This window comes from Marmota monax, unplaced genomic scaffold, assembly GCF_021218885.2.
Source record: "Marmota monax isolate L192 unplaced genomic scaffold, Marmota_monax_Labrador192_F-V1.1 WCK01_AAM20220418_F8-fsc00025, whole genome shotgun sequence".
NCBI lineage: Eukaryota > Metazoa > Chordata > Mammalia > Rodentia > Sciuridae > Marmota > Marmota monax.
The window spans coordinates 13,964,138-13,977,624 of NW_026691950.1; the positions used below are offsets into that span (position 1 = coordinate 13,964,138).

Here is a 13,487-nt window from a genome sequence, read left to right on the forward strand (position 1 = left end):
GACTTGGTGGGAGGGAGGTTAAGGGATGGGGAGAAGACATGAGTGTGAAATTCATAGGGCTCCCATGTGGTGGGAGAGAACACAGGTTGTGGGAGGCCACTCTTGAGCTATTTAGCGTCTTCATAGGGCCTTGAGCCAAGGAGATTTTGGTCTGGCATTGCGAGCTATTTTGTGCACCCTCCCCCGCCAAATGGATTACACAATACACTTGACTTAAAGTCTTCGCTTGGCTAGGAAGACTGGCTCCTATCTCCGAAGTTGGGTGTGGCCCATTGGGAACTAGACAGCTCACCCCCTACCTTAATTGGCCAATAACATTCTGTAGAAAGTCTCTGAAATTCTCCCATATAACTAAAGCAGAACACAGGCACTCTTTCTTTCCAGCGTGGAAGCTCGACCCCTAAGGTCAAAGAGCTTTTCTGCACCCCCCACCCCACCCCTTAAAACTGTTTTCTGGGTTGTGTGATTTTTCACAGTATTTTTCAGCTAGCCCACTCCACACAGGGGAACCCAGCTTCCATCACCTGTGTGACCATGGTCGAGAATAGGTCTATTAGGAAGTTCATGGATTTAACAGCATTTCAGCCCAGCTTATCATTCCACTGGCCTTTATCTCAACATACGCTATGTCACCTGATGCATTTACAGTACTACTTACAGAGAATAACAAAAAGTAAAGACTTCTAACTGATGTAATGTTTCTCAGCTACACACAGGCAAATGTTAATAAGTGGTTAAAATTTTCTCTTATTTGTTGAACTAACCTTAGATGCTAGAAATATAAAGCCTGAATCCTTTTAAGATTTTCAGGCACTTTCAAACTGTGCAAGGTAAATTTCTATTTGTCTTCCAGTTCATTTTCTCCTTCTCTTGATAAAACCCCAAATGGCTCCCATTTCCCAGCTTCCTTGTAGCCACATGATGCCTGACCAAAGGACTGTGAGCTGTTCACCATTCTGCTTTTCTTCCTCCTTTTAATTAATTAGGGAAGCTGCCTGTTGCCCACTCTTACCCTCTCTTCACACTTGCTGGGAAAGGATGACAACTTGAATGGCCTCCTTGGACAGAGATGGAAGCCAGGTAAATTTCCACCAGATGGATCCTTGGATGACTGATTACATGGAGTACAGCCGAAGTATTTTGGAGAAGGACTTTTGGCCATTTTTTTCATATGCTGACTCCTTACTGCCCTATCAACTATAGACTCCAAATAAAATAAATGAAATCTGGTCTCAATAAAAATTTGAACTTATTAATTCTTTTTATATATATTTAGGTCACAGGTACATACATATAAATAAACTGCAAAAAACCAATTTGTTATATAGGCTCAATATATTATCAATAGTTCAGCCCAGTGATGAATAGTTTTAAAAAGTCAAAAAACCTAAGGTTTTCAGGAAGGATGACAGCATGAGGGACTTTATTATAGCCATATTTAATATAAATTAATGTATATTACCATGTGGAATATAGTTAATATCCAGTGTGAACCCAGGTCCATGTCATACATTTGTTGCTTTTTTCTTCTTTTGCAGATTGGACACAAGAGAAGGAAGCTTCTTGGTTTTATAGGCTACACTTCTCTTGATGCGCTCTCCTTTGATGTTAACAATATATGGCAAGAGAGGAGGCCGGACAGTCAGAACTGTTCCTTGAGGTGTGTAGCCTCGGAGATGTAATCTGTCCTTAAAATGAGGTGTTACTGCAACCCAACCTACGAAGCATGGGACAGAACACAAAATGCTGTTAGCAACTACCTTGTTAAGAAACATGGAGCCAGGTGCAGTGGTGCACACCTGTAATCCCAGTGACTTGGGATTCTTGAGGCAGGAGGATTGCAAGTTCAAGGTCAGCCTCAGCAATTTAGTGAGACCCTGTCTCAAAAAGTTAAGAGCCACGGTGGCCTGAGGCAGGAAGATCACAAGTCGCAGAGGTTAATCTCAACAATTCAGTGAGACACTTTCTCAAAAGAAAGTGTAAAAAGTGTTGGGTGGGGATGTGGCTGGGCACAGTGGCACACACCTGTAATCCCAGCAACTTGGGAGGCCTAGGCAGGCGTGCAAGTTCAAAGCCAGCCTCAGCAGATTAGTGAGGCACTTAGCAACTCAGTGAGACCTTGTCTCTAAAAAAATATAAAAAGGACTAGGGATGTGGCTCAGTGGTTAAGCACCCTGGGTTTAATCCCTGGCACCAAAAACAAAAAAAAAAAGGAAAGCATACAATGCATTTGTCAAAAACATAAAAGTTATTTTCAGAATAGGTCACATTATCTAAAAAAAAAAAACTGGCATGTATTCCTTTTTTTGGGTACTGGGAATTGAACCCAGGGCCTCAAGTGCTCTACCATTGAGCATTTATATCCCTGGCTACTAGCATGTACTCCTTAAAATAGGGCACATGTCTAAAAATAAACTCAAGTCAGTAAAACTACTTAATTTGCTTTATAAAAAGTGTCTAGTGTAGGGTTGTGGCTGCAGCTCAGTGGTAGAGCGCTTGCCTAGCATATATAAGGCCCTGGATTCAATTCCAAGCATGGGGGTGGAAGGGAGAGAAGTACTTGGTGTAAAATTACCTGCAGAGGAAAACTTGATGTCAGCCACTGCTTCAGATCCCCCAAGTCCTTCTTCTAATGTTATGTCTTCAGCAATAAGAGGAGGAAATTCTGCCATTCGTTCTTCTCCACCCTTTGGAACCTTCCATTGAAATATAATGAAGATGTCTCTACTACAAATTAAATTCCCTGCAACTGTAATATTACATAAATCACTGATAATTGTGTACAGGATCAAAAATGGAATCCTTTTGCTGGGTACAGTGACACATGCCATAGTCCTAGCAGTTCAGGAGGCTGAGGCAGGGAGATCACAAAGTTTCAGGCCAGCCTAGGTAATTAGGGAGACCTGGTCTCAAATGAAATATGAAAAGGGCTGGGGATGCAGCTTAGTGGTGGAATGACAGTTTTGGGATTAAGCCTTTAATCTGTTTCATATTTATTATTTATTTATTTAGTGGTACTAAAAACAAACAAACAAGCAAAAAAAAAAAAAAAACGTGCTGGGGATGTGGCTAAGCAATAAAGTGCCCTGGGTTAAATTCTCAGTATTAAAAAAAAAGGAAATAAAGCATACAAGGCATTTGTGAAAAGTATAAAGTTATTTTCAGAATAGGTCACATTATCTAAATAAATTGACATGTATTCCTTTTTTTTTGGTACTGGGAACTGAACCCAGGGCCTCAAGTGCTCTATCATTGAGTCATGACCCTGGCTACTGGCATGTATTCCTTAAAATAAGGCACATGTCAAAAAATACACTCAAGTCAGTAAGACTACGAAATTTGCTTTATAAAAAGTGTCTAATGTAGGGTTGTGTCTGCAGCTCAACCCAAAGCATCTGGCTCTAATAAATTTTTTCCCCCCCCTGTACTGAGGATTGAACTCAGGGGCACTCTGTATCCTCAGTCCTTTTTATATGAGATAGGGTCTTGCTAAATTTCTGAGGCTGGCCTGAAACTTGTTATGTTCCTGTCTCAGCCTCAAGAATTGCTAAGATTACAGTGTGTGCCACTGTGCCCAGCTTCCAAAAATACAACCAATATACAACATATACTATCCAATCATAAATATGGTATATCTTGTAAAAGAGCTGAAAACAGTCCCATTCAGGCAAATGGGCTTTGGTGAATTTTAAGAACTATTTCAATGGCATGGTAAGGGCCAAATGGGGACTACTTCAGGGGTGGGGCACGGGGAGCCAGCAACAAGCAGGTCTGTAAAGAGAAGGAGTGAGCAAGACACTCCTCAGTTTTTTTTTAAATAGATGAAAACAATTTTAATGCATATATATAGGCCAAAAAAAAAAAAAAAAAAAAAGGAGCTAGGATAGCAGGAAAGAAGAGGAGCAATAAGCTAAAATTGGTGTCTGAGATTGAGAGATTGAGAATGGGGACTGAACCCAGGGGCACTCTACTGTAAACTTAATCCCTAGCCCTTTTATTTATTTATGAGTATATGTATTTTTTGGTACTGGGGATTAAACCCAGGGGTGCTTTAACACTGAACTACATCCCCAGCTTTTTCCCTTTTTCTTTTTTTACTCTTTAGTCAAAATTTTACCTTTTAATTTCTTGTTTTTGTTTTTTTTTTGGGTACTGGGTACTGAACTCAGGGGCACTCAACCACTGAGCCACATCCCTGGCCCTATTTTTATATATATATATATATATATATATATATATATATTTTTTTTTTTTTTAACTTTTTGGCGGATACAACATCTTTGTTTGTATGTGGTGTTGAGGATCGAACCCGGGCCGCATTCATGTCAGGCGAGCATGCCACAGCTTGAGCCACATCCCTAGCCCCTGGCCCTATTTTCTTTTTGTTGTTGTTATTTATTTAGAGACAGGGTCTCACTGTGTTGCTTAGTGCCTCACTTTTGCTGAGACTGGCTTTCAACTTGGGATCCTCCTTTCTCAGCCTCCCGTGCTGCTTGGATCATGGGCATGTGCCTACTGTGCCAGGCTTACCTTTTTATTTCTTAATTTTTATTTTGAAACAGGGGCTTGCTAAGTTCCTGAGGCTGGTCTTGAACTTCTATGTCTGGCAACCAGATCATCTTTATTGTGAGGGGATCTGCAGTGCACTACAGGATGTTTAGCATCATCTGTGGTCTCACCACTGGATGTCAGTAGCATCTCCTATTTGTGACAAAATCTGTAATTTCTCTCCACTCAGCATTGTCTAGTATAACTATGCAATGATGTGACTACTGGGCACTTGAAAGATGGCTAGTGTGACTAAGTAACCATATTTTAAATTTTATTTGATTTTAACTAATGTGTTTAAATTTAGGTAGGCATATGTATATGTGGCTAGTGTGGCTACCATTTTGGACACTGTAGTCTAAATACAGCTCTGTGGCTTTTCTAGAAATCACTTCTTTTTCATTTAGAGCCCCTTTTGCTTTATACCCAGAATCCTCAGAGAGAATGAGGTGAAAGGTTAGCTAGCTGATATGTAACAGATAGTTTTGTCCAATACAGGCTTTCTTTCTTTTTTTAAAAAAATATTTATTTATTTTTTAGTTGTAGGAAGACACAATACATTTATTCTTTTTATTTTTATTTGGTGCTAAGGATCAAACCCAGTGCCTCATGCATGTTAGGTGAGCGATCTACTTCTATGAGTCACAATCCCAGTCTAATACAGGCTTTCTTGGCAGGGCGGTAGGACCATCAAAGGTGTACCAGCTCTAACTGTGCAATCGTCAAGCCGGTTGACTCACCTGGAGTAATGTATGACCTGCATGCTTCTGATACAAAGCATCTGCCCTGTCCAAGGAAGTAATATGCACAGGAAGGAAGTTGGAAGCCACAACTGTAAACCAAGCGGACTGATTTCCCTTAAGAAAGGAGGAGAGAAATTATTTTACCCAATGAAAAACTTGATTACAAGGTATAGTAAAAAAGGAGAAAACTCTTCATAAGAATGGGTAATAATAGCAGCTGTAATCAAATTATATAAATATCAAAAAAAAAGGGAGCACAATATGGAAGGAGTGCATTTTACAATTCATGTAAATCATAAGACTAGGACTTTTGCAGACTTGTTGATACTATTGAAGTTAGGTATAAAATATTAAAAATCTATGGGCCTTAATGAAATATACAAGGGTTCTAGATGTGTAAGACTAAAATTTCCAACAAAGAATGATAAAACACAAAACCCAAGGAATGTACTATAACAATGTACTTGTAAGTTGCATGTTGGTGGACATATCTATGTTTTGTTTTCCTTTCTTCTTTTCACTTCGGCAAAATGAAGAATGATTCTACAGATGCTCTAAAATCCCCAAAATGGTATTATACAGATGAATACCAAGCAAAAAGAACACATAAAAAAAGATAATATCTGGGATATAAAGAAGTGCTGAATTACTTCAATGCATACTAGCTCTGGATCAAGAGGTCTAATCTTATGATTTCCTTGTAAAACAAGAGCACAGGAAAGGGATAGTATTTCATCTTTTTTTTTTCTTTTTTGGTATTGGGGATTGAATGCAGGGGTACTTGACCACTGAGCCACATCCCCAGCCCTATTTTATATTTTTATTTAGAGAGAGGGTCTCAGTGAGTTGCTTAGTACCTCACTTTTGCTGAGGCTGGCTTCGAACTAGTGATCTTCCTGCCTCAGCCTCCCAAGCTGCTGGGATTACAGGCGTGCACCACAGCTCCTGGCTCAGTATCTGGTCTTAAATGCTAAGTTTTATAGAGCATTCAATATCCCTTTGATGATAAGGTTTTTAAGACCCAGTATTCCTTTTTTTTTTCCCCCTTTCTCCCAAGCTTTTATGGAAATTTCCAAACATATAAAATCATGACTTAGTTATATAAACATTTTGACACTCTTATTCATAATGTTAATGCTTCTTTAAAGTACATCCTAATACCTAGTAGTTTTTAATGGTACAGATTTTTCTTACCTGCAGGAAATCTATGCGGCCTATAGCACCCAAAAATAGAACCATTCCTGGTTTAAGCACAAAAGTTCTTGGAATAATGGAATGTGTTGGTAGAACAATGTTTACTTCTTTTTCTGTTAGAAGATTTAAAATCTGTGAAGCAAATGGCAAGTTTAATAGAGAATTACTTTTACTGAAAATATGGTATTTTGAGATTCATTTATAAAAAGTGATGAGAAAATACTAGACTTCAAAATAAACCAAATTATGTCAGTTAGTCACATATAAATTCTGTCTAAATTAATCTCAATTTACTGGTGGTTATACTCATTTCAAAACTGAGTCTTGGGCAGTGGCAAAATAACTTCATAGGTATATGGTATTTTTCTATGTCATCACTATGCTACAATGTTAAAATTGCTATGAACTTGAAAATGTTTCGGGATCAATACCATGGGAGAAAACATATGCTCAGGTCTTCTGGGGAACAGTAGTTTCCAGCTTAAATTAATAGACTGCAACCTCATGTCCTAGTGGTTAAACATGTATGCATCAGAGGTCAAGAGTTTGAAGAACTTTCTAAATTCTGGACTTCAATATCCTCATTTCCCCTGAATATTCAGCACAAACTGAGAAAAAGTTATGATTCCTCTGGCTTATATAAGAATACAGATTTCTTTTTTTTTCTTTTTTGGCAGTACTGGGTATTAAACCCAGAGACTAATGCATGCTAGGCAGTATTCTATAGCTAAGCTGCATCCCCAGATCTCTTTCTGAGACAGAGCCTCACTTAAATTGCCTGCGTGACCTCGAACTTTCTATCTTCCTGCCTCAACTTCCCAAGTAGTTGGGATTACAGCTTGGTGAATAAAGATTCACCAAGTCTTTAAAAATGAAGATTTCTTAAAGACTAGAGAAAATAGAAGAGGAAAAATAGGAAGTATAAGATTCTGATAAAATTTAAGAGGTAAAAATCAGAGTAAAAGAGAAAAGAGGGCTGGGGGTATAGGCAAGTGAAAGAATACCTGCCTACTTAACACATGAGGCCCTGGGTTCAATCCTTAGCACAGGAAGAAAAAAAGGGCATAAATGGCAAATAATCTTGTTAATTCAGCTGGGTATAGTGATTCATGCAGTTTAGGAGGCTGAGTCAGGAGGATCACAAGTTCAAAGCCAGCCTCAGCAACTTAGCAAGCCTCTAAGCAACTTAATGAGACCCCATCTCAAAATAAATAATAAAAAAGGGCTAGAGATGTTGCTCAGTGGATAAGTGCCCCTGGGTTCAATCCCCCCGCCCCGCCCCATCCCACCCCAAACAAAACAAAATCTTGTGAATTTGGTTCTTAGCAACTTAGTGACACCCTGTCTCAAGAAATAAAAAGGTCTGGGTTGGGGATGTGGCTCAAGCGGTAACAGGCTCGCCTGGCATGCGTGAGGCACTGGGTTCGATCCTTAGCACCACATACAAATAAAATAAAGATGTTGTGTCCACCGAAAACTAAAAAATAAATATTAAAAAAATTCTCTCTCTCTTAAAAAAAAAAAAAAAAGGAAATAAAAAGGTCTGGGGATATTGCTTAGTGGTAGAGTGCTTCCTAGCATGTGAGTCTCTAGCTTCAATATCCAGTGCCCAGGAAATAAAAAAAACATCCCAGTCCTTTTTTATTTTTTAATTTGAGACAGGGTCTGAGTTGCTGAGGTTGGTCTTGAACTTGTGACCCTCTTATCTCTCAGCCTCTTAAACTTCTGGGATTATAGGTTTGTACCACTGCATCTGGCTATCTGACAGATTTTTATATTAAAAAAACCCGAGGGACTTAATTCTGCTAGCTAGAATATTTTGCAAATCCTTGACTTTCTGACTCAACTGTTTCACATGAGGGACATGACTAAAGTAATGATTATCTTGACCTAAATGAGTGTGAAAGGAAATAATTAGTTGGTGAAGTTACAGTAATAGAACATCATTGGAAAGCAGTCCAGTTACTCAGAAAAGACTGAGCATGAGTGATTACTCTAGGAGAGCAATAAATGTTAAACTGATGTTTATGATGTAGTACACCAAAGAGTATATGATTCTGAGAATGAAATAGTAACTGAACCTGATAAGGTAAAGGAAAGTACCTAAGAAACCGGTATTGTTTCACAGGGAGGTATGAGATAATTAGGATAATTAAAAACTGGCAGTAGCCAGACTCAAAGGAAGAGATTAATACAACTGTTGTGAGGCTGTATCCCAGATGCCCACTTGAGCCAATGACTTGGATAAAGATCAAAACTGCAAATAATAAAAAGTTGTGAGATTCAATAGGTCTGTTGCAGAACAAAATAATTAAGACAAAATCAAAGAATTTAATTAAGACAAAATGGAAGTTACCCATAAGATGCTGCATTTGGATTAAAAAGAGGCCTAGGGGCTGGGGTTGTAGCTCAGTGGTACAGTGCTCGCCTGGCACGTGCGAGGCACTGGATTGTCAGCACCACATTAAAATAAAGATATTGTGGGCTGGGGATGTGGCTCAAGCGGTAGCGTGCTTGCGTGGCATGCGTGTGGCCTGGGTTCGATCCTCAGCACCACATACAAACAAAGATGTTGTGTCCGCTGAAAACTGAAAAATAAATATTAAAAAAAAAAATTCTCTCTCTCTCTTTAAATAAAGGGCCAATTGCACTTAAAAAAAATAAAGATATTGTGTCCACTTACAACTAAAAAATAAATATTAAAAAAAAGAGGCCTAAAGGCAAGACAGGTTCACTTAATTCTATTCTAAATTATGCTCATCTAATAAAAACAAAAAAAGTGGAAAAAAATTAAACTATGTTCATTTGACAGGATTTACAATTTAACATATTTCAAGGGAAATAAGTATTATGTTGATTCCATACAGTTTTGAGGAACAATGAGTACAAGTTATAGGGAAACTGTTGAGTACAATACAAACATTGGGTCCAAGACTAAATGGGTTACTGCTTCACCTAATAGTGAATCACTCCCTACTTTAGTTCAAGTTGGATATCCTTGTGATGGATATGTTATATAGGGAATTCAAATATGGAATAGGGAGCTGGACTGCAGTGGTATTTATGATTTCTTCCAACCTCAAAATCTAGGATCCTGTAAACATCTAATTAAGCTAACAACTACCATCATAAATATAATCAAGTAGATTGTCTTCAGTGAAGTCTACCAAAAAAGTAGAGATTTGATGACATATAGATTTGCCTCCTAACTGCTTTATGAATGAATCAGAACTAAATCTAAAGTGGAAGTATAGCACCTTTCTTGCTTTCTACCAATTAAGACAGTACTTCTGCAATTGAAAGTAAATGTTTCTAAAAGAAACCAAAAACGTACGCAATTTTCTTTTGTAATTCCAGGGGTGTCATAAAACCAGTGGGCATCTTTCACATCTTGAGGAGTCAATTCTATCCGTTTGGTGGATTTCTCCACAACCATGACAGGTTCATTTCCCACGTCAAAGGCAAGTGAATCAACATCAAACTCAAAAGTATCTTCTTTCTTTTGTTCTTTTGAATATAAGAATGTTCTTCCAACTCTTCCTAAAATGAATGATATTGAGGTTATCAGTTGTTCCTTTAATGCTTTTGATTTCCAGACAATTTTTATGTTTTTCTCAAACAAGTCACTCAGACTAACTATAGGGTATGGAAGTAAGACTGCAACAATACCTGTGTGGAACTCCCCACAAAGGTAATGAGAGTCAGACTTTTAAAATGATAAAAGTGCGAGGCTAGCTGTGCACACTCAGGCAGATGGCATTGGAATTCAGTTTTTACTAAAGCCAAGCTGAAAAAGTTACCAAGGAGAAAAGGATAACCTAATGTAAAGCTGCTGCACAGAATCAATGAACATTACCACTTGTACTGGTGTGGGTTTCCAAATAGCAAAGCCCTTGCCTCTAAAGGGTCTGTTCCAGAAGAAGGAAGTAAGTCTCTACCCACAGAAACTGGCTAGCTTAAGACAGCTGTATTGTAGGTCTCAACAAAGAATTTTAACAGAGAATCAACAAGGGTTTTCCCAAATAGGGCACTTACCAACTACATAACCATGCTTTTTAAAGCGATTAAGTTGATTTTGTTCTTGTTCACTAAGATCTTCTTCAGCTTTATTTGCATCACTTTTAAGTCTTTTTTGTCTTTCAAACATTCTATAAGGAGTTGGGTTGCAAATAGGAAACTTCAGAAGGTTTAATGTGGTACCTGAAATACCAAAGAATAGTGTTTTCAGAAAAGGGATCAAGGGGAGGAAAATGAACATTTCTTAGGATCTACATTATGTTGGCTGTGATTCATCTCCCTCAACCTCCATGACAATCCTCTATAAGATTATTGTCACTTTAAATGAGGAAATCGTCTTAAAGATGGGCTCAAAGGCTAACCCAGATTTGAATCCAAAATCTGGAACCTGATTATTCCCATTTCCATACGGCTATCCAGTACAAAAACAATTCTGTGTATAAGTCAGATGAGATTTGGTACATTCAAAATGATATGGCTGTAGAGAGTTCTGAGTATATTTCAACTGAAAGTGCAAGATAGAGAACAGTGGGCCAGGAAAGGCATGGTGGCACATGCTTGTAATCACAACCCTCTGGAAGGCCAAGGCAGAAGGAAATTTCCTTCTTCTGGAAAAGAGACCCTTTAGAGACAAGGACTCTACTACTTGCTAAAGCCAGCCTTAGCAACTTAGTGAGACCCAGTTTCAAAATAAAAAATAAAGGGACGTGGTTCAGTGGTAAAGCACCCTTGGGTTCAATCTCTGGTATCAAAACAAAAAAGCAAAAAACCAAAACAAAACAAAAAGCTCTAACCAAATGCAGTTAAACCCTGGTTTCAAGGGAACAAATGGGGAAGTTAGTTTTGTGAACTTAAATAATGAAGAGGGTCATAGAAGAAATCAGTTTCCCATCACAGAAGTTTCTTAAAGTCACAAAACAAAGCCAAACACCATATTGCATTAACGAATTATTCAGATGTTATGTATGTATTGTATAATGGTGTCAAGAATAAATTCAGGATGTGAACAGTAACACTGAGGGGTGGAGAGTGGTTCACAGAGTAAAAAAAAAAAAAAAAAAAGGAAGCACAATTTTCAAGAAAAACATACAAAGAAAATAAACTGGAAGGGAAATCTCCAAGACAGTGGGAACTTCGTTTGTTCCCTGGTGTGTTTTCTGTTTTAAAACAACATATACTTAATTTCGACGCAGTAAGGTGATACAGAAGAGGGGTGTAACAAAGTATGAGAGGATTTTTAAATGGAAGCCTCCATGCAGTCTAACTTGGTCGTTAAGCAAAGAAACAGTAGGTGCCTGTGCCACGACCAGAAGTCCAATTTCTCAGCATGCGAGCCTCCTAAGCCTCACCTGGCCAAGGGGAGATGGTGGCCCTGTCGATGGCCTCGGTGCCCTTTGCGGTGCAGTAATCAGACTCCAGGAGTGTGTTAAAAAGAGTGGACTTGCCAGAGTTGGTGGCGCCCACCAGGTAGACATCGCCACGGTAACGCCAGGAGCGCTGAAGTGCGGAGATCAATTCTTCAATTCCATAGCCAGTCTTGGCGCTGATCAGCCTTACGTCCCTGACCACCGTGCGCGACCAGGCCGACGGATTCGAATTCTCCGCGTCCCCTGGCTTGTCCTCGCTGGACTGCTGTGGTCCTCGGTGGCCAGGGGCCGGCAGGAGTCCGGCACGGATGCAGTCGTCCCACAGCCTGTTTCGGAGTCGCTGCCGGTAGCCGGGAGAATCCTGAGGGAGCAGGTCCACTTTGTTCCCCAGCACGATGAGCTGCTTGGCACCCACCAGCTTGGGCAAGTCGGACAGCAGGGCGTCGGGCAAGTCGAGCAGGTCTACCATGTACAACACCAGGGCTGGCCCAGGCCGCCGCAGCGCGGCGCTCACCAGTTCCAAGTACTGTTCGCGGCTCACCTGCACGCGCAGGGCGCGCCGGTGGTGCACCAGCAGCCAGCAGCGCTGGCACACGAGCCGCACAGGTCCGCTGTCCGCCTGGGCCGCGCTGGAGAACTTCTCGCTGGGGAGGTAGCCGGGCATGCCGGGGTCCTGGCAGTGCAGCTCTGCCCCGCAGCCCGTGCAGTTCAGGCCGCTAGGAGGCACCGTCGGATCCGGGAGTTCTACGATCGGGCGCGGGCGGCGGCCGGCCCGTACCTTCTGCTGGAGTCGTTCCTCCTTCCGCTGATCCTGTTGTCGTTCTTTCTCCTGCTGCAGCTGCAGCACCTTACGCAACTGCTCCTCGGGACTCGGTGCCCCCGGGGGCTTCGGGACATATTCCGGGAACACAAAATGCTCCTCCGTGTCAGTGGTTTCTTCGTAGTTCCCAGTGGCCGAGGGGCCACGAGGAAGCCCACGTCCCAGGAGGGATGGGTACTGGAAGAAGGCAGCTGCGCATCTCCTCTCCAGGATCGGATCCCGGAGGCCATGGCGCGTTACGGCGGGCGACAATCCCTGCAGGAAGCGCCACAGCAGCCTACCCGCCAGGTTTATGGGCAGCATGGGGAAGGGCGCCACGAAGAGCGGGGCGGAGCCACGAGCGCAGGCGCGTCCCAGGGTTCCAGACCCGCGCGAAACCCGAGACCCAAGCCCGGGGGTACTTGGGAATTGTCCACCACGCGTAAAACCCCGTGAGTTCTCGCGATGAAACTCTGAGGCCTTAGAGCCCACTTAAAGTGGAGAAGGTACCGTCAAGCACGATGTGCCACAAGTCGTCCTTAATAAATCACATTTTGTCTTTAGAAGTGCAGAAAATTGGCATAGAATGCTGCGGACTCACGTCCACAACCAAAACCTTTCATTAATACACTGATTGTTTTTCGGGTGTCATTGTTTCTACAACTACAGTGAAAAACAAAACAGACCGAAAGCTTTGACCGGCAGCAACCAACTCTTGGCCTAAACAAGCTATCCTCTTAACACAATTTGCGCGCCAGCAACTCTCCCCGGGTAAACTTCACCCTATTGTCCGCGCAGGCGCAAATCTCACGTTGGCGT

At 41.0% G+C, this 13,487-nt stretch overlaps 1 protein-coding gene across 2 annotated transcripts; it reads right to left on the reverse strand.

Moving 5' to 3' along the window:
• Positions 1-1,238: 1,238 nt before the first annotated feature.
• On the reverse strand, positions 1,239-13,440 carry Noa1 (nitric oxide associated 1). 2 transcript variants are annotated; one of them, XM_046467808.2, is made up of 7 exons: positions 11,852-13,435; positions 10,521-10,685; positions 9,820-10,025; positions 6,486-6,617; positions 5,289-5,405; positions 2,576-2,696; positions 1,239-1,717 (listed from the first exon to the last, which is right to left on the reverse strand). In XM_046467808.2, the coding sequence occupies exons 1-7, from the start codon at positions 12,990-12,992 to the stop codon at positions 1,506-1,508; spliced, it is 2,094 nt and encodes a 697-aa protein (XP_046323764.1). In that variant the 5' UTR covers positions 12,993-13,435; the 3' UTR covers positions 1,239-1,505. The 2 variants fall into 2 exon arrangements, with proteins under 2 accessions (XP_046323764.1, XP_046323852.1); XM_046467896.2 differs by lacking the exon at positions 1,239-1,717 and having other exon boundaries at positions 2,615-2,749; positions 11,852-13,440.
• Positions 13,441-13,487: the final 47 nt, after the last annotated feature.